This window comes from Cryptotermes secundus, unplaced genomic scaffold (assembly GCF_002891405.2).
Source record: "Cryptotermes secundus unplaced genomic scaffold, Csec_1.0 scaffold374, whole genome shotgun sequence".
NCBI lineage: Eukaryota > Metazoa > Arthropoda > Insecta > Blattodea > Kalotermitidae > Cryptotermes > Cryptotermes secundus.
The window spans coordinates 41,125-64,351 of NW_019741302.1; the positions used below are offsets into that span (position 1 = coordinate 41,125).

Sequence of the window (23,227 nt, forward strand, 5' to 3'; positions counted from 1 at the left end):
CCCGGGTTCGACCCCAGGTCTGGTCAAGTGGGATTTGTGGTGGACAAAGTGGCGCTGGGGCAGGTTTTCTCCGAGTACTTCGGTTTCCCCTGCCAATCTTCATTCCACCAATTGCTCCACAATCACCCTCACCTATCTTCTGGGGCTGGTACAATAGGCCAGAAGTGGCCGCAGTACAAGAAACTTAAAGTCCCATCCCACTAGCAATTAAAAAAAAATATATCCAGCCCTATGGGGGGATGATTGGATCCATGAACTAAAAATAAATGTAAATGTAAATCAAAGGTGGAAAGGAAGTGGAGAGGAACAGGCTTTGTTTCCTCTGCATCTCCCCCCCCCCTTTCAAATTTGTTTGAGATGAAGTTGAAAGTCAAACAAAGAAAGCTGCATATCACATACAAGTAAATTCTGAAATTTATTTCAATCATATGATGAAATTACAAATCTCATTCCATTTACATCAATAAATAACCTATATCATAGAAAAGTAAATTATGCAATTAATCTCGATCATATAATGAAATTACAAATCTCATTCCATTTGTATCAATAAATAACCTCTACATCTGTTGAAGTTTGATATCCTCAGAAGATTGCTGAAAGGTGTGAATTCTGAGTGAATGTCGTCTGAGAGCTGAAGCTGAAGTGAAACATTTCTCACAGTCTGGACAACTAAATGGTTTCTGGCCAAGGTGCTTATATATGTGAGCCTTAAGGATTGCAGCATGAGAATAATCCTTCCCACAGTATTTGCAAACAAATGGTTTCTGTGGCAAATGCTGAAATAAGTGAGAATTAAGACAATCTTTACGAGTAAAGCTTCTCCCACAGAAATTACAATGAAGCATCTTATCCTTGTTATGATGTACCTGATGCCTCAGAAGACTTGTGCGCTTCTGAAAAGACTTCCCACATGTCTCACATTTTTGCAATTCTCGACCAGTGTGCACAGTTGCGTGTCTTTTCATGTCACCCAACTGAGTAAAAGTCTTTCCACACTGGTCACATAAATATGCTTTTGGATTTACGTGAATAACAGAATGCCTTTGGAGATCATGTCTATTTCTGAATCCCTTATTACACACATCACACATAAAGGGCCTGGGTATACATTCTGACATCGGTACTTTTTCTGCAGGAATATGTAGAGTCTTATGTCTCTTCAGTGTATCGGGTCTTGAGCATCTTACTCCACATTCATTACAGACATATAGTCCTTTGCTTTTGTGGCTTCTCATGTGTCCGACTAGATGGCTTCTTTGTGAAAAACTCTTCCCACATAAATCACAAGATACAATACCAACAGATCTTTCTTTGTTTAGGTGGCTACTTATGTGTCTGGCTAGATACCTTTTTTGTGTAAAATTCTCCCCACATAAATCACAAAATAGAATTTCTTGAAACTGACAAGATGCAGACTTGTGCTCTTCACCTCTCAAATTCTTTTTCTTCTGTTTCTTTTGATGTTTTCCACCTCTCAAATTGCTTTCAGTAACTTCTGGAACCTTAATTTCAGCGCCTTTTGTAGAAGCACTCTCTTCATGTGCATTGTCTATCCTCTGCAATTCTTCTGGGTAAAGTCCATGAGAGTTCTTGGTGACATCATCCTGAAAACTGTTGAAAAATAATTGCAACATACATAAATGTGTTGTAAAAATTAAAAGAAATCAGTTTCTACCACATATTATGACAGGATAAACAAACAGAAGGGCTTTATCTTCAGTTCACCATATCAAATTTGATCTCATTGCTGATTTCAGTATTACTTCCATATAGAATGTGAGGATGTGGAAGAATTCATCTTGGCTCAAGAAGTCTCTTGTGAACACAGCAGTAAACATTCAGGTGCCACAGAAGGATGTGAATTTTTTAATTAGCTGAGCAATTATTAGCTTTTCAAGCACTGTGCTCTATAGAATATATTAATATTGCTTCCACATCAACTTCATTTACTGTCATGAGGTACCATACTAAAAGATCTGTACCTCATAACATACCAGACTGTGTAGCATAAAACATGTTTCTATACGCTATAAAATTTTGCCCGAAAACATTTTTAATTCCAATGCTTCAGATATGCAGGACTTCATGTAAAATGTCCTTTATTTCCGTTTAACAAACATTGGAACTCTCAATAAACTTTAGCAAAACTCCCCAATACCAGATTTCATGCAAATCCATTTAGTGGCTTTCTAGTAGTGGCATTACAACAGATAGATGGACAGAGGGACAGGCAAATTAAACCCAGCAGGTGCTCAGAAGGCCATGAATTCTTTCTTCAATCAATCATCATTTGCACTGATAAATAACCCAACAATAAAGCAATGAAAAATCCATCACAATATATACGCATAAAATATATCCTATATATCTGTGAAATTTGGATTTGAGGTTCTCACAGAAATGACTACAAGAGCACTATCTTCTGAGGAGTCAATCTGGATCATACGGAGTATATGAATCAACAGTCATGAACTACGGTGTAATGTAAGTCTTCTCCAGAAAAATCTGTGATACCTTCTCGTAATTGTTGTAATACTCGTAATACAGCACTGTATTTCGGTATATCTAAATACTGCAAATAATCCAAGACACTGAAAATTTCAATTACAGTGGTTTGAAACAAAAGAAGTATAAATAACCGGTAAGGACAAAGATATTATTGCACACCAGTAAGCGTAGCAGCATCATAATTTGTACTCTGACAAATACACTATAACTAGGATGATCAAAGCATGGAGGACGAGATGTGACGGACATGTAACGTATACTGGAGAAATAAGAAATCCATATATATTTTTGGAAAGAAACCTCCAGGGGACATTTGCAAGATCTAGGCATGGATGAGAGGATAATATTAGAATGGATCTAAAAGAAACTGTGTATGAGGATAAGGACTGGATCAACCTGGCTTAAGATAAGAACCAGTGGTAAGGTCCTGCAAACAAGGTCCCATGAGGTGACAAATTTCTTGTTCACTTGATTACAGATCAGCTTCTCAAGGAGGACCCTGCTTCATTGACTCAGAAAGAAGAAGCCTAAAGGATGCCTGGATTCAGTGACATTTTATTTAATGTTCCATAATTTGCTGCATGGAAGAAACAGTATGTTGTAATTGTAGAATCCTCATCTGGAAGCAATTACTACTGCTTATGAGAGAAACAGTATGGTTCCTACTGACTTTAAAGTAGACAGGCTTGGGTAACCTCTGCAGCCATTCAAATATTAATGTTGCTTCATTAACTTAGATTCAATTTTCTTTTATTCATTGTTGTTGTCATTGTTGTTGTTGTTGCTGTTTTAGTTTTAGGGGGCCTTCTTCGATCCAGGCCAAATATTTAATGTTGTTCTATGAAAGGGACATAACTTGTACCATGCAAAAGAAACAATATATAGCAAAGGCTGAGAGGTCTATAGCTTAGCCTTGCCACAAACATGTAACAATTGCCATACAGGGTGGATTTTTCAAGTCAGGAACTGAACTGCTAGCACCTAAAATTTTAGAAGTTAACAAAAGACACTGAGCCCAACAGTGTGTGACTTCAAAAGAACTTGCTTTAAGAAAGTGGTAAATTTTATAATGTGTAATGAATATCTGAGGAAAACTGTATCTCCTGGCAAGTAAAAATTGCCAAAAAAGGTCCACTCTCATGATTGATCATAAATTCCAAATGAGCATGACACCTCTGAGACAGAAACGGCTATCTGGTGGTCAGACTTGGTCACTGGGAAGGGAGGAGCCAAATTTGAGCCCCTAGCCTCAAACTTGGGGCTGCAGAACCAACATAAAAATTAGTAAGAGCTTTCTAGAAGGGTTTGGGGACAAAGATGGCGAGATAAACCTTCCTCCTGGGAAGATATGGCTTGGGAAGTGGAGGTGCTTGTGGGGTGTGAGCATGATTATTTTTCAATATTTTTCAGCGTTTGAGTTCCAGGCTAGAAAACTTGCAGACTAAAACCCACATAGTTTTTTTTTCAGAGTTTGAGTAATTTTGGAGACTTGTAAATATAAATTTGACAGAATGAAGGGACAGAGTTAGGTTTGTGAGGTTATTACTGTGGAAGTATCCTTTGTGATGATAACAAAATTGATAAACCTTCTTCTTTCAAAACATACGAGACTGACATTAAATTGGCACAGAGTTTATTAGGAATGTAACACATGAAACTCTAATTTCTTCCTGTCTTGGTCGCTTCGGTAACCAGAAATCCTACACATGTAAGAATGCATGCCTACTAGCTAGTCAAGGTACCTTTTGCACAGACTCTACCTGAGACCATAAGAATCACCAGAGGCAGCACGCAGGAAAAATCCTGGAGGCCAAGAGGTGAACTGAAGTTGGCGAGACAGTTACAATGTTACGAAGAAAATAACTTCTGAGGATTAGCACTTCATGTGTTTTGCTATAAACGACATATAATTGTAATACGTTTTAATGCTGAGATAAATCTCATACTTTTTATTATATTTTATAGTAAACTGAAGATTATTTAAGCAAAAAGTATCTGGTTTGTATGTAAGTTTTGAGGTTTTCACAGCGATGACTATGAAGTAAAACTTCCTACTTCCTATATAAAGCAGCGCCTTTCACTTCCTAATCATTACGCTACTGCTCTCTGCATTCACAAGCCATTCACCTGCTCTGAAGATGGAGACGATACGTTCCTCAGAAACGTCGGCCAAAACGAATAATACACGGCGCCAAAACCCAGAAGACGACTTTCTTCATTTATCTGGTTTGTAGTTTATCTGTTTGCCTTATGGAACATTTACAACCGTGCAGTGTGCCTAACAAGTTCATTCAGTCCAGCCATTTGCCTGTATGAACAAACCTGAGAGCTGCTAGATGTTTTTTTTTTTTTTTTTTTTTTTAAATTTAACATCTGAGAATTTTACAAATAACTGACAACCTATTTAAATATAAAAATTTTACAACCATCTCACAGGGACATTTATATGCAACCGTGTGTACCTCGAGCACAAATACTTATCAGAATCAAAATATTTCAAAGAAAATTTGAGAAAAAAAAAAACGAAACACATACTTTATGTTCCATATATGTTTTGTGTAAGTGATGGTTTTTGAGATAACTGAACAAATTTCTACATCCAATAATCACTCTGACCTTCTGATCACACCTGAAAATTTGGATTAACCATGTCCTCTCCATTACAGTGGCTAATTTGGAGTATACTGTACCATACATATCCATAACTGAACAACCAGCAACATAGTCTCACTGAAATTAAATACTTAATGTTGTCCAGGTCATAAAATGTTCATCTGTTGTAATTAGGTCATTGTATACATCTCAGATATATTATGAAATGGTTTATTCCCAACTAAGTGTGATTTGGCTGCAAAAGTTCTGTATTTTAAGAAGAAATCTGACTTCATTAAATTAATTTCACAATTTTGTCAATATATTTTGCATAAGACTGTCGATTTTGACACTTTTATGATTTCTATTGTAGTCTTCATGGTTGTGACACCAAACAGCCTTCTGGGTGAATACCAACTTTTCGGATGAACATGCTGCCTCCATCTTCAGGGTTGAAGTGTGTAGGGTGAGGAACTGATTGGGTTACATAGCCAGGCTGCAGTGAAGACAGCCACTCAAACTTACAGGAAGGGACAAGGAGATGGAACCAAGTCTAGGCCATTAGGAATTGTAACAGGAAAACAGTGTCCTGTGAGGCCACAATCTCTTCTTTTGTCACAAGAGGGAAATGGAACCAATTCCTCAACCGGCACACTTTAACCCATGATAAACAGTATGAACTTCTGTAATGTCAGTATGAACTGAAAGGACTTATATGGTGTCACAACTGCACAACAGCTCAGGTGGTTAGTCGCTGGCTTCCCATTGTGGCGGGTTTGGTTTCAGCCCAGGCCTGGCCATGTGGGATTTGTGGTGGACAAAGCAGAGCTGGGCCAGGTTTTCTCTGAGTACTTCAGTTTCCCCTGCCAATCTTCATTCCACCAAATCCTCCACAATCACCATCATCTATCATCTGGGGGTGGTACAATGGGCCAGCAGTGGCTGCAGTACCAAGTGGACTCAGTCTCACCCCACTAATAATAATAATACATGGTGTCACAACCCACAAGACCACAATCTGAACAATCACCACTGTGAAAACCTCACAACATAACTTTATGATGGGTGACAATAACCATACAAATTGACTATGTCATGAAAAATACACTGAAAATGGGCACATATTTATGATAATGATTAATAGGGCAGCATTTGTTTAACCCCAAACTGAGTGGCATATGTAATAATGTTACTCAGCAAGTTATTAAAAATATTTATCAATTGTACTACACAATTTTTAAACACAGAGGGAAGTATGGAACCAACTGTTTACAGACTGCTGTTAAAACTGTCAAATTAAATTTTCTCTCTCCTGCCATAACGTTAAAGTGTGAGGCTTCAAGTAGCATTCCAAGTAAGCCACACTTTGGAATACCCCTCACTGTACAAACAGTCCAATAAGTCAATAAAGGTTAAGTTATTATTTTTACATTTTAATTTCAAGACTATGCACATGCATGCATGCACAGAGCAAACTCCCAATTATTCAGCCATCGATTATCTAATTTCTGTGTCATTTGTGTGTCAATGCATTAATTTTTCATCTGTTTTGTATAATCATACATTTTTACAAACACGGACATGTGCACATTAGGTTTTGTCTTCTGAGCTTGACTGCCAGTATGGAGTTTGGGAGGAAAAAGGACAAATCGTCTAATGGTAATAATGGAAATGGGAGGAAAGGATGCCAAAGTTAAATCTGTTTCCAGATGTCCCTGTGGCAAGCATCAGTTGGGAGGAAAAGATGCAGACGGGCTGCATTTACTATACATAAGCTGAAATTTGGCCTTTGGTGTCTGAAAGTGAAAGTAAACCATCACTTCTACCTACCACCTCCTTTCACTAAAACCATGGCACAATATAGTGTGACATGTTGCGCAACGGAGGACCCCTACCTCCCCAGCGGCACGTGGCGGTAACGTAGCGCTCGCGTAATAGACGAGTCATCACCCCGCCACTCTCCCCGCGGTGACGTGCCAAGCGGAGCCGAAGTTAGCCGAGTCCCCGCAACCTGCTAGCTATGGAACGCGAGTCAACAGCAGTGACGTCACCAAGGGATATCGCGGTTGCTAGGCAGCAGTCAACAACTCCTGTGATGTGGCACGCAACAGGCACCACTGAGGCTATATAAGGGAACTGCACAGCAGCTACGAGCCAGTTGTACCGTAGCAGTCGCCGAGTTCAGTAGTAGTCGAGCGAATGTGTTATCAACAGTTCTCAAGGTAGCAGCCTGTGAGTGTGCGATAACTAAGAAGTCAGTGAGCGGAAGACTTATTGTGTGCTTTCGAGACTTAGTGAGTGCTGTAGTCCAGTTATATTTGGAGTGTGTAATTCAGCGAGACTTGTATAGCTCCCACGCTATTACTACGTGAAGACTCTGGAAGATAGTGTTAAAAGATTTTGTTGTAGGGTTTGTAAAGTGTGGAAACCCGTAACATTGTGATAATTAATTGTAGCCGATATTTGTAGATTGTTCAATAAACCAATTAACGATCTCTACGGCGTATTCAGTAACGAAACACGTTACAATATGTAACAGTTAATATTTAAATTATAACTTCCAGATGGCAGAAGGAAGCAGACAAAACATTCATGCATGCGTTGGTATAGTCTACAATGCCAAGTAGTGACATATGATCGAAATATGACCGCAGAAACATGAAACAAACTTTGTCGATAGTATATAGACATTTGTCCATGGAAGCAGTCATGATGTCGACTATATATAGAGGTTTGACCAGAAAGGGTTGACAATAAATAATAATTATGTGCTTTCTGATTTGTTAGTCTCTTTCAAAAACAGCATGAGCTGAAAATTGGTCGTACAATTCTTATTTTATGCGGTACATGCTTCTGTTCTATCCAACCTATCATCCCTCCTTAAGCCATTCACTACACCTCTCAAACACTGGATGAACTGTAGTTATTACATTCTGATACAATACTGAGAGTGTCTCAGATGTGAACTTCAGCAAAACCAGTAATGCCAGTTTTATCATGGAGGAAACTTCTTCCAGATCTAGAGGAAGATGATCTTCAAGGCTTTGCTAATAAAGAAGTAAACAAATCTGAAATTACTGACATGGTGAAATGTTTTCAAAGGATCTGAAAATACTTAGAGAAGACTTTGTAAAATGGATGCAAAATGACGTGTGAACATGGTTTCAAGGACATCTCTGAAGCAGATATCAGTGTTCTCATGGAATAAAGGGACAAAAAAGAGAATAGGGAGCAAGAGAGTGAAGAACATGGACAGAGCGACTGTGTTAATCATCACGTGGCACTATACTGTTTAGACACTTTGTTAGACTACAGTTGTCAGTTGGGGGAGGAGGAAATTTGAAATATCATGAGATTTAACAACTCACAGAAACAAATGTTAACACACTAAGTTATCAAAACAGCAATAAGTAAGAAGTGGTTTAGTAATTTTTGACATGTTGAAAGAATACAAAATATCTTGGATTATTTGCAGTTTTCAATTATACTTTCATCTTATCCCCTTCATTAGCCCATATAATTAGAAGCTGATTGTGTATAAGTGTATAAACACCTGAACCTAATATTATATTCTACTTACCTCTGATGGATCTATATAAGCTTGTGAAAAATGACTAAAGATTATTTCAAATTAACATACAATTAAGTGACATTTTAAAAATGTCCCAACTATTATTATTATTATATTATATATTAAAAACATAAGATAATATACTAATATTTACATTTCATTCTGAATATATCTTTCTTCAGTTTCTTCCCCACATTGTGGCTTTGCTAAAGTTGAACTGTGCTTTGTATCATCTTCGGAGATGTGATCACAAGTTTCAGTTTTTACCTGAAACTGAAACAAAAATTATATAGCCAAGTGAAGACTCAAAAGTTAATTGATTTGGATGATGTATCAATGAATATTACTCACAAAATGAGTTGTGGTTAAAAAAATAGATAAGAATTTTAAACTCCTTACTTTGTTTGCAAAGTGTACAGAATATCTGCTGTTATCTTGCATCTCTATTCCTATAGTAAGCTTATCCTTATCAACCCAGTTAAACACGCTTAGAGTTTTCTAAATATAACAATTATGGCCATGCACTTTCCCTTTACTTATTCCTTGTATGGTATAATTATTTCAATATTGCTGAAAATTCTTAAACAGAATGATCATCAGCATTTATTGAACTTACACATAACTTTCACTAAACTTTAATAAAAATTAATTTCTATTAGAATTATTATTAGAGCTTCATCAATAGCCCATCTTTTAATTCAAGCTACACTCATAAAAACCTTTCCTCTTTTGAAAGATTATAACAAATTGAATTCAAACACAAAATTCATGATTTCATTATCGGAATTAATGACTAGACAAAACCCACTCAGCCTTTCCACGGCACTACTGAAATCAATATCAGATATTAAACCCCACTGACCATGAACACAGCATGCAGAGAACTTACAGATCAAAGTCACTTTACACCAGGGCTCTCCCAACATGGTCATGAGTAATGCTTTCCATAACCCATGGCTCAATGTGGAACCCAGGGGCTTAAATGATGGTACACCCTCTCTCCAGGAGATATAAATATGGAGAGTCCATGCCTGAGGGAAAACAAGCGAATAACTCAATGATATTTTACGGGCTGGAAGATACAGCTGTTCCTACAGGGTTAATACACAGAAGAGGGCACCTGGATGTTCAGACAAGACAAACAACCTAGAAGGCTACCCAATGTAAGACCAGCCTAGGGATTTGCAAAGTAACTTAACCAAGTGCCCGATAATGGCTAAAACATGTAAAGGCAAAACTCTTACTTACACCTATTAAATTAGTTACACTTGCTTCACTTCTACAATGTACCTATGTTTTTGTCATTAATTTCTACCGAGAAAAAGAACATGAGTACTTACTTTACAAGAATAAGTATGAAATGCTATGTGAACTGTGTATCACATTGCATGTATTCAAGAAATTTTTACAAGATTCCTTGAATACTGTAATCATTTGTCCAATTAATGTGTGTATTTTTCTTATAGGGGAGACCTTTGTACCTAAGGCAACCATGTACCTCAGGCCACTCATTATATCTCTATGAATTGCAAGAGGGAAATTTCTATTCTAGAACTGAGAGATTAGTATAATTGTCATATCAAACAGTGGCAGGCATCATCAGTCCACTGTAGTTGCAATAATTATCTTTCAAAACATCTATTCTACTTATACTGGCCAAGCATTCCAAACTTTGAATGAAGAGGTGAGGGAAATTATTAAAAACTCACACATAATCTATTTTCTTTACAATTTAAGGAAGTTATCATGATAAAGACTAAGACTGTTAATCCATACAAATAAATGTTAAATCCAACCTCAAATTAAAATGTCATGCCCTTGTACCTAGGTGGATTATTTAAGCCACTGCTGTAGTAAGTGCAGCTTTTTTTCTGCTTGCAATTAATGAACAAATGTCCACAGCTACTGAAAAGCTTCACATGTTTTATTAGTAAAACCTCATGCAATGGTAAAAGGAATAAAATATTGAGCAGAAGTCCTATGTTTTTAGATGCCTATGAACGCAAGCGACCTCCAACATCCATACCAAATCTTGCTTTGCCTGTTTGAAGCTGTTCATAAAGGACTGTCTATTTGAGTAAAAGCAGAACAGTTCAGTGTTACATGCACAACCCTTCAGAGACACCTTCACGATCATATAAAACCTGGTAATGAACAGTGCTTCTATAGCAATAAAGGTGCAATATGAACTGTATTCTAAACAGATGAGGGAGGCAGGTTGATAGATTATGTTACCACATTACAGATTAACAAGGAAAGAATGAAATTAGCTTCTCAGTTTTCAAAGGAACAAACAAAAAAGTACCCTAACTCATGTGGGATGTGAATGGCCATGCAGGTGAACAGGTCACTGATTTTATGAAACAAAAAACAGTGTTATTTCTCTGAGAAAGTGTCAAGCCACTAGCGTGGCTAGGTCTACTGTTGTTAACAGACCTGTTGTTAAAGCTCTTCTTAGAAAATATAGTGAGACTGTAGAAATAATAAGCCTGGTCCTGAACTCATTTATAATATTGATGAAAGTGGGCTTCCTTACAGTTCACAATACTGCTAAAGTTGCTGCTATCAAAGGAATTACACAATTGGGCAGTGTTTCGTCTGGAGAGAGAGGAGTCACTGTCACCACCATTTGACACATTAATACCCTGCACAATTCAGTCCCTCTACTGTTAATATTCTCACATGCTTACATTAAGATCCATATATTGACCAGTGAATCACTTGGTACACTTGGAACTTCTCATTCCGGTGGCTGGTCAGATGGAGACAAATTTCTTGAATTTCTGGATCATTTCATTTATCATGTGAAACCAACAAAAGATGATCAAATACTCCTACTCTTAGACAATCATGAGAGCCATGTCACAGTACCAGCAATCACAAAATGTCAAGAGAATGCTGTTATAACGCTGACATTTCCTCCTCATACCAGCCATAAGCAGCAGCCACTGCATAGATGTGTCTTCGGTCCATGTAAGAAGTTTCATAATGTGGCAAGCACAAATTTTATGTTATGGAACCCAGTGAAACATTTCTATTTATAATTTTGCTCACTTAACTGGCCTGGCATACCCAAGAGCTTTCAACCCATCTAACATCTAGCCTGGATTTTGTGTTACTGGTTTGTGGCCTGTAAATTCTGATATATTCAAAACAGACAACTTTTAAGTCCATATGTATCAGACAGGCTTCAACCAGCTTTTCAGGAATCAGAGAATAATGCAGGACCATAAGTATCAACTCCAGCTCTGTCATCTCCAAGATCTCTCCAAAAGATTAAAGTAGTTTCTAAAGCACAACCAAAAGCAGTAAATGATAAATGACAGAAACGAGGAAAATGGCGTCCCTGAGATGAAGTTGAGGCATGGCAGTCAAAAAAATACTGAAACCTAAGAAGGGAAAGGTGATTCTTTATGCAAAGAAACAGAAAATATGAAGGTAAAGAGGAAACAACCTGTTGAATGGAGCTCTGAAAATGAATTATGTGATGCTTCAATATTTCTGGTCATAAAAGCTACACAAATTTTATTGAACTGGCAGACTGTTAACAAGAAGAAAAACAAGGAAAGTAGATTTTAGTAGCTTCTGCCAAGAAAAAAATTGAGAAACACTATATACATGTCACTGTAACTGTAAGGGAGGGTTATGAACAGTTTTGTGCTTATTTTTACCACAAAAAGATGATGCACGTGAAACAGAAATTGTAGATATTGCAGCATTTCTCTCAGGACCAATTAACAGCAAAAAAAGGCATGAGGTTTCGCATTTCATTTTTTGGACTTCATGTCTGTTAAGATCTGACAGAGCCTTAGAGAATCATCCAAGATGGGTATGATTAATTTTTTAAAATTACAATGTGTTTCTTTGTGAATTTAAAAGGATGTAAATAAAATGTTTGAAGTATTTTAGATAGTCTCATTTGCACCAATAAAAAGTTTTTTTCACCATTTTTTGCATCATGTATTGAATGACCCTAGGTACATTGCATGATGGCCAGAGGTCAAAGTACTTCAGGCCACATGACAACTTCTTTAAAAACTGAATTTTCACATTTCTAGAAGTCAGGTAAAAAAAACAGTAAGATAGGGCATAGTTGGGACTCTGTCTGTTTATTTACCTGGAGGTGTCCGGAACAAAGTCTTATAGTTAAAAAAAAAATCCTACCCACGGTAGAAGGGTCTTCCCTATTCAGAAATGTGACACGCCTTTCTTTTTCTCAACACAATAACATTTTCATTTTAAGTAAATATTTCACCCATTATGGGTGAACAGACTGGAGAACCTGACACAGCCCCATTCTGCTACATACTGCTGCCTAAATTCCTCACACCTCTTCATCTGAGGCATTCCAAACCAATACCATATAAGCTATTATTTTCTTGTTTTATATAAACACTGTCAAATATTCTTTAATAATTATGGCACCACATATTACACCTCTTTACATAATGCTAAAACCGGTTTCATTTTATGATTCCTTCTGAAAGGGATAGCACCATCACAGAATTATGCATGCTGAAAAATGGCAAATTATATTACTGAAGTTAAAGATAGGAATGTCATGACATTAGAGAAATAGTTCTGTAAATATTAAGTAGTACACTGCAACTTACTGCTGGCAAAGCCACACCCTCCTGTGGTGTAAACGGGGCAATTGCAACTTGCTCCTTTATTACAGGCTTGGACTCTTCTAGAAGTGGTTCAGATTTCATTTCAATGTCACATGCCTGCTCCATGACCAGCGACTGCTTTCTTTCAAGTCCTGAGATGTTGGATGGCTCATTATCATTCTCATCCAGTGAGCTAAAGGGTTCCTGCTTTATATACTGCATTCCATCCAGCTCCTTCACATGATCCTGGGACAACATTGTGACATGTCAAACCACTGTTGGGCAACAGGAGGTTGAACGAGTTACCACAAAGACAGACTCTTCATAAATAGTTGGTTGCCAAGTTATGCAACAGCAAGGAAAGAGGTGTTTCTCTGTGCCATGCCGTGCTGAGCCGAGCCAAAGCACGCTGGTTGCTATGCAGCAATAAACAACTCTCGGCAGCATTGCCATGCAACACCTCTGTAAACACAGCATCACGCAACAGTGAAGCAAACTGTGTTTTCCGCCTGTCCAAATGAGGGTTTATAAGAGAGACTGGAATGCCTAAGGAGTCAGTTGAAATGTAGCAACCGCCAAAGACAGTGTTAGTCAGCATTTGGAGTATTCACCAGTATTCGGCAGAACAGAAGTCAGTCAGTCAGTCAGACAAAGCAGTTTGTCACTGTTAGTCAGTTCTCGGAGTGAGTGTGAGTCAGTCGCAAGAAGAACTGAACATGTGATGTGAAATATTTGAAGTGATTTGAAGTGAGTTTCTGTGTGGAGATCTGTTGCTCAGAGATGACTAGTGGAAGACAGAGAATCCTAGTGAGTGTGCAATGGTGAACTGGAGAGTGTGTAAATCAGTGACAGTGCTGTAGATGAGTGTAACTAAAGAGTGCATGTAACCAATCTGTTAATAAATCCAATCAGCTGAACCAGAACCCATCATTTCGTCATGTGTACCCCCCTACACGTGACAATAAATAAAAAGTAAATATTCAAGTCAGATACAAAGCTAACAGCAAAGTACATGGTGAGACAAATTAGTAGTGTTATCATGTTTTGTAAGTGTGAGGGGAAATATTTGCTTCAGCCCTTCAGAATGTATTGCAAAACTTGTTTCATGCTGCAAGGCAACCTTGAGATAAAAAACCAATTTTACCAGTTCTCATGAAATACGACTATTCTATGTCGCCTCTGTACAGTGATCAGTGATGAAGTTCTGCCTAACTAGGCAAACTGCCCAATACATTAATAACTCCCGCACAGTCACACAGTGAATTACCAGTATGCTATGCCAAGCAGCATGATTCTGTTAACTAACTCTATACACAGCAACTTTCTGTTTGAAATGATGGAGCAACTATGTTCATACACTACTACTTTGAGGCATAAAAAAATCAAATATGCTAATTTGCTTCCTGGTTCAGGGTCTTCCTTGAACTATTAGCATTTACTAAGCTATTCCCTCATGTTATTACATCTATACACTCATAACTGCCTCTATCAAATTCCAACAGTGCAACCCTATCCTGGCCATAGCAATCCAGCTCACATATTTAAGATCTATTCCAAAGTTTCACTTTAATAGTATATTCTCATTCATGCACTAGTGTCCTTAGCAATTTCTTTCCACCAAATTATCAAATAGAATTCTCTGCAAGCAGCGATGGTGGCTCATACAGAGTATCATTGATCAGTAAGGTTTTTCGTTAAGTGTCCTTGTTGATGATATCATACATTCTGACACTGAGGCATGCGGTGGAATGTACTTGTTCTTCATGTGAATTGCTACTTCTGTAATCTCAAACTCTGCTACCATTTAAGACAAGGACTTTGAGTGAAACACTCATATGAGTGTTTGTCTGTCTGATTACATGAACATCACATTCTATGAAAATGGGTATACATTCTGAATTACTATTACTCTTAAAGTTCAGATTAACTGTACTCGTATTACTCTGTAACTGAACCTAATGTAACCTTCTAGTCATAGGAGACTGTATATTTTACAAAAGTACGGTTAGTTTTATGGTTTACTTTCATCAAGCTTTAGAGCTGAAAAGCCATATACTTGAATGGACAAAATGATTCTAAAGTTCTGCCACACATTTTAAAACCATTATAATTCTATTTAATGTTACATTACATGTAATTTTCATTCTAAGGAGCTGAACTAATATATCTCACCAAGGGCCTTAGAATTCCTCATGTTGCCACTACACACTGAAATATTATTAAATTTTCAGCCCTATATTTTTCAACTATGTAAATGTTAACTGCTCCTCAACTAATATTTATAAAATTCTTTATTGGGATCCATCGTAACACAACAACAAAACGGTCTAGGTCAATATCACCTTAGCTACATGTTTCAGCTTTTAAAGTCATCATCAGGCAAATACAAGGTTACTGCACTCACACACTGTTAAACTGCATTTCAATGTGACGGTACACTGGATACTTTGCCTGATGACGGCTTTAAAAGTTGTAACATGTAGCTAAGGTGATATTGACCTAGACTGTTTCATCACTGTCTTACTACGGATCCCAATAAAGAATTTTATATAATAAACGCAACAGGATGCACCCAATGAAAATTAATCTTTATAACATACAGAATGTCTAAAAAAAATGGTAGCATTTTGATAACCAATACTCAGACAAATCAGAAGCATATTCAAGAAATTGATATTATATTTTGAAGTGCACTGCAAGTAGCTTTTAACACGATTAGTAAGTTTCCACAGGTGCACTATGACCCTAGATACGAGTATGTCCACTCAATATTCCATTTTGTCATACATACTGTACCACATCTCTTGTGACCTGCTTTGTGGCTTCTCTTATTCTTACTTCAGATGACTTGAATTTTGTCCATATACGAGTAAATGTAATCCTTTACACAGCTCCAAAAGAAAAAATCAAACAGGGTCAAATCATGACTCCCAGGTGGCCACCACACACACCCCAAAAGATCATGCAACACTAATGTGCGGAATTGGATAAAGTAACAGTACAAAGTGGTGGTCCCTGGTGGAAGCTCGTAAAATTCTTTTAGAGGTGGAATGTAAAGGCAGAGTATTTAATGTGCCTTTGTGTATTTGGAGAGAGAGCCTCTTAAAACCTCACCATTATTTTTTGGACACAGTGTAAAGCAATGGACAGTTTCACAGCTAATGATTTGTACAGAGGAACAATTTAAATCTCAATAAAGCATACCATAAAACTTCATTATGATGCAAAAAACTTAGTATATTTTTGACTTGACTGAAGTTCATATGAACAAAGGCTAGACTGAACTAAAACATGAACCAACCTCATGGGATTCATCTTCCAGTATGAACTGTTCTTCTTTAATTGTCTGATTTATCAAAGACATTTTGATGGTCTCAATAAATACTTGTTTTTCTGCACCACCACCTGAAGGCAACTCTGTAAAGTCCGATGATAACCTAGAACACACAATAAATAATAAACTTAGCCTCAGATTGAATCTTACTATAGGAAGGTCAGGGAAAACCCAATCTTGGAAGACAGGCCATATCATAAGTTAAAATTACATCTTTCTGAAGTAGCTCTTCCTGCTAACAAATGCTAGTGAAACAAAGAATAAATCTGGCTTGGAGAATAATTCTGAGAAGTGCCACTTTGTGAATTTTTTAAACTGAATCTGCATAAAGATGCCTACCCAAAGACACACCTATGTGAGTATACAAGACAAATGTAACTGAAGATTATGATCTTCTGAAACGTAGGTTTGTTGGCAGATACCAATATTTTGTACAAACCTGCTTCTTAAATCATCAGGGTAGCAAACTACATATTACTCAAGCAGGAAGGCCAAAAATTTCACATTCATCATCTAACAATTGCAAACTCATTAATCATATTACTGATTGAAAGTATCTGTTTATGTAAACAGTCACTTTAAAAAATTAAAATTACTAAGAACTTGAAACTTGATATTGAAATAGTGTAAAATATTTGCCAAACATCCTTTTATGTTGTAATGCCATCCATTCCTCTGGACACTGATGACTGGTGGAAAAGTAATTCAGTTATGCATCCCACTAATTCACTAAGAACCAAACACACTGATATGTGGAATGCAACTTCATATTTTGCAACCTTTATGTTGTATGATGTTACATTAATTGTGTATATAAAATGGAACATGGTCAGCACTGATATATATGCAGGATTTTTCTTTGTATTACATGATCTTTACGTTAATCATGTAACACATATATATAGTCAAACAAAGTCAGCAGAAACTGTAATAAAGATGTCAAAGAAAGCAAATACACAACTGCACTATATGATAACTGTAAATATATTAAAAGGGACAAGGCATCTTTGAGGGATTCCAGATAACAAACTGCATATAAAATACACAAAAAAAAATCAAGTTGATATTAGAGTGTAATGAAAACTTTCCTCCCAACTGCAAACTTAAATTGTACCTGCATGCAAAGTGATTAACAGCACGATAATCTGAACTGAGACAAATTTATTATCAGAAATACTGTTATACTGTTGCATGAAATTCACGTAATCACCATTATACTCCCACTCCTCTTCATTCCAACTGAATAATTCTTCACTTCACAATTAAAATATTATCATACCCATATCCATTTAACAAACTTTGGCTTATTTTTTCCGCTATGAATGTGTCCATATAATTCCGAAACTGGTCAGAGGAACTGTTCTGAAAATATTCAGATGAAGAAGAAAGGGATTCATCAAAGCCAATAATCAGTTTGTGGAATATGTCTGTATTAATCTTTCTGCGCAAGAGAAACATTACCACGACCTCAAAGCACCACACATACCTCAAGAGTGAATTATTGAGGTACAAAACAGACGTGGCAACAGACTACAGTTGTGTAAATCGAGCGTGCATGGGATCACAAAGACGCGACAACCACGGCTCACACACTTCATTTTTCTGCAAATTTTTTGCTTGTACCAATGTCAAAAATACGTGGATCTAAACACCCACACCGTCATACGTCTCCTTAGCTTAGTGCTTAACGGTGCTTAATTCATTGGTTAAGAAGTTTAAGAACTTACTTTGAGCGTTTCCCTCTAGATGGCAGCAGTATAGAGCAATTTTTATCAAAAAATGACTAACGTTGCTGGAAATTTCTGGGTTTGATGCATTTCTGCGTTTCATAGTACATAAGTTTACGACATGACATGAACAATTCAAAACAAGCATCAGACAATATGCAGTCAGAGAGGTCGGAGGTCAGCTAATTGCCACTGGTGCAGTCACTCAGGGTTTTTACGAGATATTGTGATGCACTTCGTATGCGGTGCGTTAGTGGCTTTGATATTGTCATGTGTTAGTGAGGACACGAGGGTCGGGGGGGTGGGGGGGGTTGGATTGATAAATAGATTTACTGGACACGTATAACTTCTAACTACAAAGGACTGGAACACACTCACTAATCTACATGCTTTAAGGGTCACTATAACTACGGCACACATACCGTTTTCTACTTACCTACTAGTCGTTACGCGGAAACTCCCAACAGTTCCTGCTGTGTTTTTCCGAGCTCAGGTCCTTGCTGGAGAGGGACAACCTTGCAAGCTCCTTCCTTAAACTCGACAACTCGACTGACTGTCAGATTACGCGTTGGTTCTCCTTTTATAGCCTGACACGTAGCAACAGCGAAACACGGCTCCCGGCAGTTCCTATACTGTTACGTAATGTGCTACGTGGCCTGTTGCAAGACGTTTGTTGACGTGGTGCTACGTGGCCTGTTGCAAGACGTTTGTTGACGTGGGATAGTGTCTGCCATGCGTTAATTACAATTCTCTTTATGCTGCATGATCGCGGTGATTGACCTTCACAAATATGAACAGACTACAGAGCTACTACAAAAAGAGTTTTTCAAGAATCACATTATTAACAAAAACAGCAAATCAGATGGCACTAATGCTGTTAATCATGAACTAGTGTTAATAATATGCTGCTGCTCTCATCTTCTTACAGCATCTTGTTCGGTACAACTACCATATTGCAACATATGAAAAGCATGCCATAATTAAAGTAATCCCCCCAATTAACGCTAAACTACTCTTCTCTTTGGTAGTAAATACACTGATTTATGTTGGTTCCAAGGAAACCTTACAGCTTTTCATTAACTGTTTGTAGGGGAATATTTAACAAAGAACAAACTATTGTTCTTTACCTCTTTGTTCTCTTGCTTTCACCTGCAGACCTGTAAATAGTACTGTTATAAAAATAATACGGACTGGTTTAAAAATATTAACACTCATTTCAGGTCATGTTATTAGTGTTGCAGTTTTTGTACATGCCATATCTTGTATATTCTCTTACATACCATAGCAACAACACAATATCCATTACCGAAATTACAGATTACATAGATATATGCCCAATTAGTGGAATCAAACATAAGAAGGGGGCACAAACATGGATGCTGGAAAAGGAAAGTAACGTGGAACGAAGAGAGAGGACTTTATTCTCAAACAAACATACTTTAGTGTGAGCAACTAACTATATATGCTAGCATGGAATACAATGACTTATGATCTAATGCAGTGTGGCAGTTTCAGTGTACAGTTGCCTGAAGATGGCCAAGTAGGTGGGAAACATGTAACAATTAATGTGATTTTAAAGTAACTTTAAATTGTAATGTAATTGTGAATAGTTTCAGGTTGCATCAGAGATGGAAATAAATGTGCGAGTTCTAAATCAATGCAGCAGGATGCTCAACTATACGTGTAATACTGTGGCGTATTTACGCCGTGCAAGATTTGTTGAGGCACAGAAATCTGTCAACACGGCGATTACGAAACAGTAAGGAAAGGGATGTTTTCTCCGTGGCGTGCCGAGCCGCAGCCCCCTCGTTGCTATGGTTCATGGTTGCTAGGCAGCACAGCAGTAAACACATCTCAGCAACGCCTCTGTAGACACGACGACGTAACAGTAGAGCAAGCTATGTTTTCCATGTGTCCCTGCGAGTGTCTTTAGGAGAGACTGGAATTCCTAAGAAGGGTCGAATACCTCCACCATGACCCTGCAAGTCTTAGGAAGTGACAAAAAGGGAAGTCTCAAATCTGAGACAGTCTCTAATTTTTACGTTTCTACGCAGTAGACAAGAAAACACAAAGTTCTGGGCTGAATGGTAACAAGCATTACTTGAATTCAATCTACCCTTAATTTCTTCCTGAATCAAAGTTTGTTTTGTTATTGTAATGTCCATGTATTTGAACTCTGCCACATATTTAAAGAATCTGTTAGATATCTTTTTGTCACGATTTTGCCGTGCATTCTAGTGACAAGATATATTTTTCTTAATGGTATCTATGTTATTTCCAGTAGATTCATATTATATGCACAGACCATCAGCTGATGTGTCCCATTTAATTTCAGTCCCACCTGGTAACGGCGTTCCCCTTACTCTAGGTTCAAGAATTATCCCCATGCCTCATCTTCCAGTTTTTAACAGCTATGACTCAAAAAAACTGAACTGCAGCAGTCCTCTAACTAATTTACTTAGTTATCAACCAATTATTGTTTTTTTCATTGCTAGTGGGGTGGGACTAAGTCCCTTGTACTGCAGCCACTTATGGCCTATTGTACCAGCCCCAGATGATAGGTGAGGGTGATTGTGGAGCAATTGGTGGAATGAAGATTGGCAGGGAAAGTCGAAGTACTCAGAGAAAATCTGCCCCAGCGCCATTTTGTCCACTACAAATCCCACTTGACCAGACCCGGGATCCAACCCGGGCCGCCGCGGTGGGAAGCCAGCGACTAACCGCTTGAGCTATGGCGCGGCCTAATCAACCAACTACACTTCACTCATCTCACCTCAGCTGCTCTCACTAATTGTCCTGCTTATAATTTCTAAGTGCAGACTGCATAGGAAACACCGTTCCTCTGTTACTGTTCAGTTGTTGCATGTTAAGAGTGTGTTACCTAGCAGTGGGCGTTGTTTACAGAGTCATTACCTAGCAATGGGTCTAAATGCTACAATACCAGGATCGTCGCAAACCCGATAAACGAACTCTCAGTCGACATACCTTGCTCCTCAGACATGAAGTGTACATCATAAATACTGCTCCTTAAGAGGGACCAAAGAAAACTTCGATGAATCATGATCGGATAGATGGCCTTGAATGGTGGTTTCAAAAAAGTTTTCTTATATACGCACTTTAACCATTTAATCGGTTGATTTTTATGTTATATCTTCTTGGGACTACAAATTTTTGCTTTGGGTGCCAGCGGTTGGTAGAACACTGTAATTATGTGTCTTATTGTCACAAAAGCGTGTAATGAGCTAGACTATTGAGTCTATCAGAGTATATATGTCTTCTTCTTGTTTGCATCTAGTCATTCTTTCTGGTTGAAATGAGTGGTTCTATTTCGATTCGTACGTTTCCATTACATGTCATTTCCTTGCTTTTTTTTTTCTTTCTTAACACACTTTCCACCTACGGCTATAACACCTGCTCAGCCAATGGGCAAGCGATATGAATCCATTCCGAAGCTACTAATTGCATGGGCTCATCTTGCATAGGATCTACGAAGGAAAAATTGCACCGAGTGACAAAATACAGTTACTCCAGTGCGTTTCACATATCTTTATCTGCAGTTTTTAATTCTTGGCATCATCGATAATTTTATTTCATCCTCAATGTACGAGGAGCGTTCCGTATATAATGCCTCCTATTTTTTTTTAAAGAAAACTACAACAGATACAGAATGCATAATAATGCAGTTAAATGGAGTAAGATTTCAGCTACTTACACTTATTTTTCCACATAATCACCACCATTCGTTATGCACTTTTGCCATCGATGAACAAGAGCCTGTATTCCGCGCCCATAAAAGTCTGCGCAAGCAGAGGCTAGCCACTTTCTTACAGCTGCAGTGACAGCATCGTTGTCTGGAAAATGTTGCCCACGTAGTCCGTCTTTCATAGGCCCAAAGATATGGAAGTCTGAAGGTGCTAAATCGGGGCTCTAAGGTGGATGTGGTAGGACAGTCCAGCCAAACTTTGCAATGTGCGCGGTGGTCGCCAAACTGGTATGGGAGTCTAGCGTTATCGTGTTGCAAGCGAAAGGTTGTCTGCTTCTCTGGCCTGACTTTGGAAATGCGGGCTTTCAGCTAAGTCAGCGTCGCCTTGTAGCGTTCAGAACTGACAGTCTCACCAGGCCCACCAGGCTCCAGGAAATCCGACAAAATCACACCCGTGCGACTCTGAGCGCACCTGGCACCTTATAATGGATACCGTGGACTGTTTTCCCGGCGGTAAAGCGGCGGCTGACCAGGTTAAAGAATGACAAGAGTTCCACTCTCACGTTAGTCTTCATAGCATAGTGTTTAATGAATGAAAGCACACAAATAGCATTACTTTATTACCTCACTTTTAACACCATGCTTTGTAAGTCCTTGAAGTAATTTGGATATATTATTAAGGAGAGATATTGGTCCGTAATAGCTAACAAAGGCGCTGTTGCGTATTTTAATTTTAAAAGGAACAAATGCCGATTGCTTCCGTAATGCAGTAAAATACAGCTGAGATACGAGCAGATTAAAATATGTTTAAGAATAGGTACAAATGCCAGTACAACACTTAATAACAAAGCCATGGATGCCATCATATCCAATTGATTTAGATGGTCCAAGACGGTTAAGGGCTTTAAAAGCATGCGAACCACAAATAACAACAACAATAATAATAATAGAATGGTATGCCATAACTCAGGCGGTTATTCGTCGGTTCTCCACCGCCACAGCTCGAGTTCAATCCCAGGTCATATCATGTGAGACTACTAGCAGACAAAGGGAAACTAGGTAGGTTTCCTTCGATTATCTCGGCTTTCCCTCTCCATTCTCATTCCATCAACGGCTCCATATTCGATAATCATCTACATGTGACATTTAGATCCATTTCTGGGAAACAAGTCGACAAAC

The 23,227-nt window shown here is 38.0% G+C and overlaps 1 protein-coding gene across 5 annotated transcripts; it reads right to left on the minus strand.

Annotated features, from left to right (window-relative positions):
- Nucleotides 1-1,140: 1,140 nt before the first annotated feature.
- Nucleotides 1,141-19,009, minus strand: LOC111872705. Of its 5 annotated transcripts, XR_004513933.1 has the most exons (7): nt 18,105-18,312; nt 17,829-17,980; nt 16,586-16,721; nt 13,288-13,530; nt 9,564-9,705; nt 8,829-8,947; nt 1,141-1,614 (listed from the first exon to the last, which is right to left on the minus strand). XR_004513933.1 is itself a non-coding variant. In XM_033754803.1 (6 exons), exons 2-5 carry the CDS (start codon nt 16,646-16,648, stop codon nt 8,931-8,933), a joined length of 465 nt encoding a protein of 154 aa, XP_033610694.1. In that variant the 5' UTR covers nt 16,649-16,721; nt 18,105-18,312; the 3' UTR covers nt 1,141-1,614; nt 8,829-8,930. The 5 variants fall into 5 exon arrangements, 2 of the variants coding, with proteins under 2 accessions (XP_033610694.1, XP_033610693.1); XR_004513934.1 differs by lacking the exons at nt 17,829-17,980; nt 18,105-18,312 and adding an exon at nt 18,782-19,009; XR_004513935.1 differs by lacking the exons at nt 17,829-17,980; nt 18,105-18,312 and adding an exon at nt 17,733-17,814.
- Nucleotides 19,010-23,227: the final 4,218 nt, after the last annotated feature.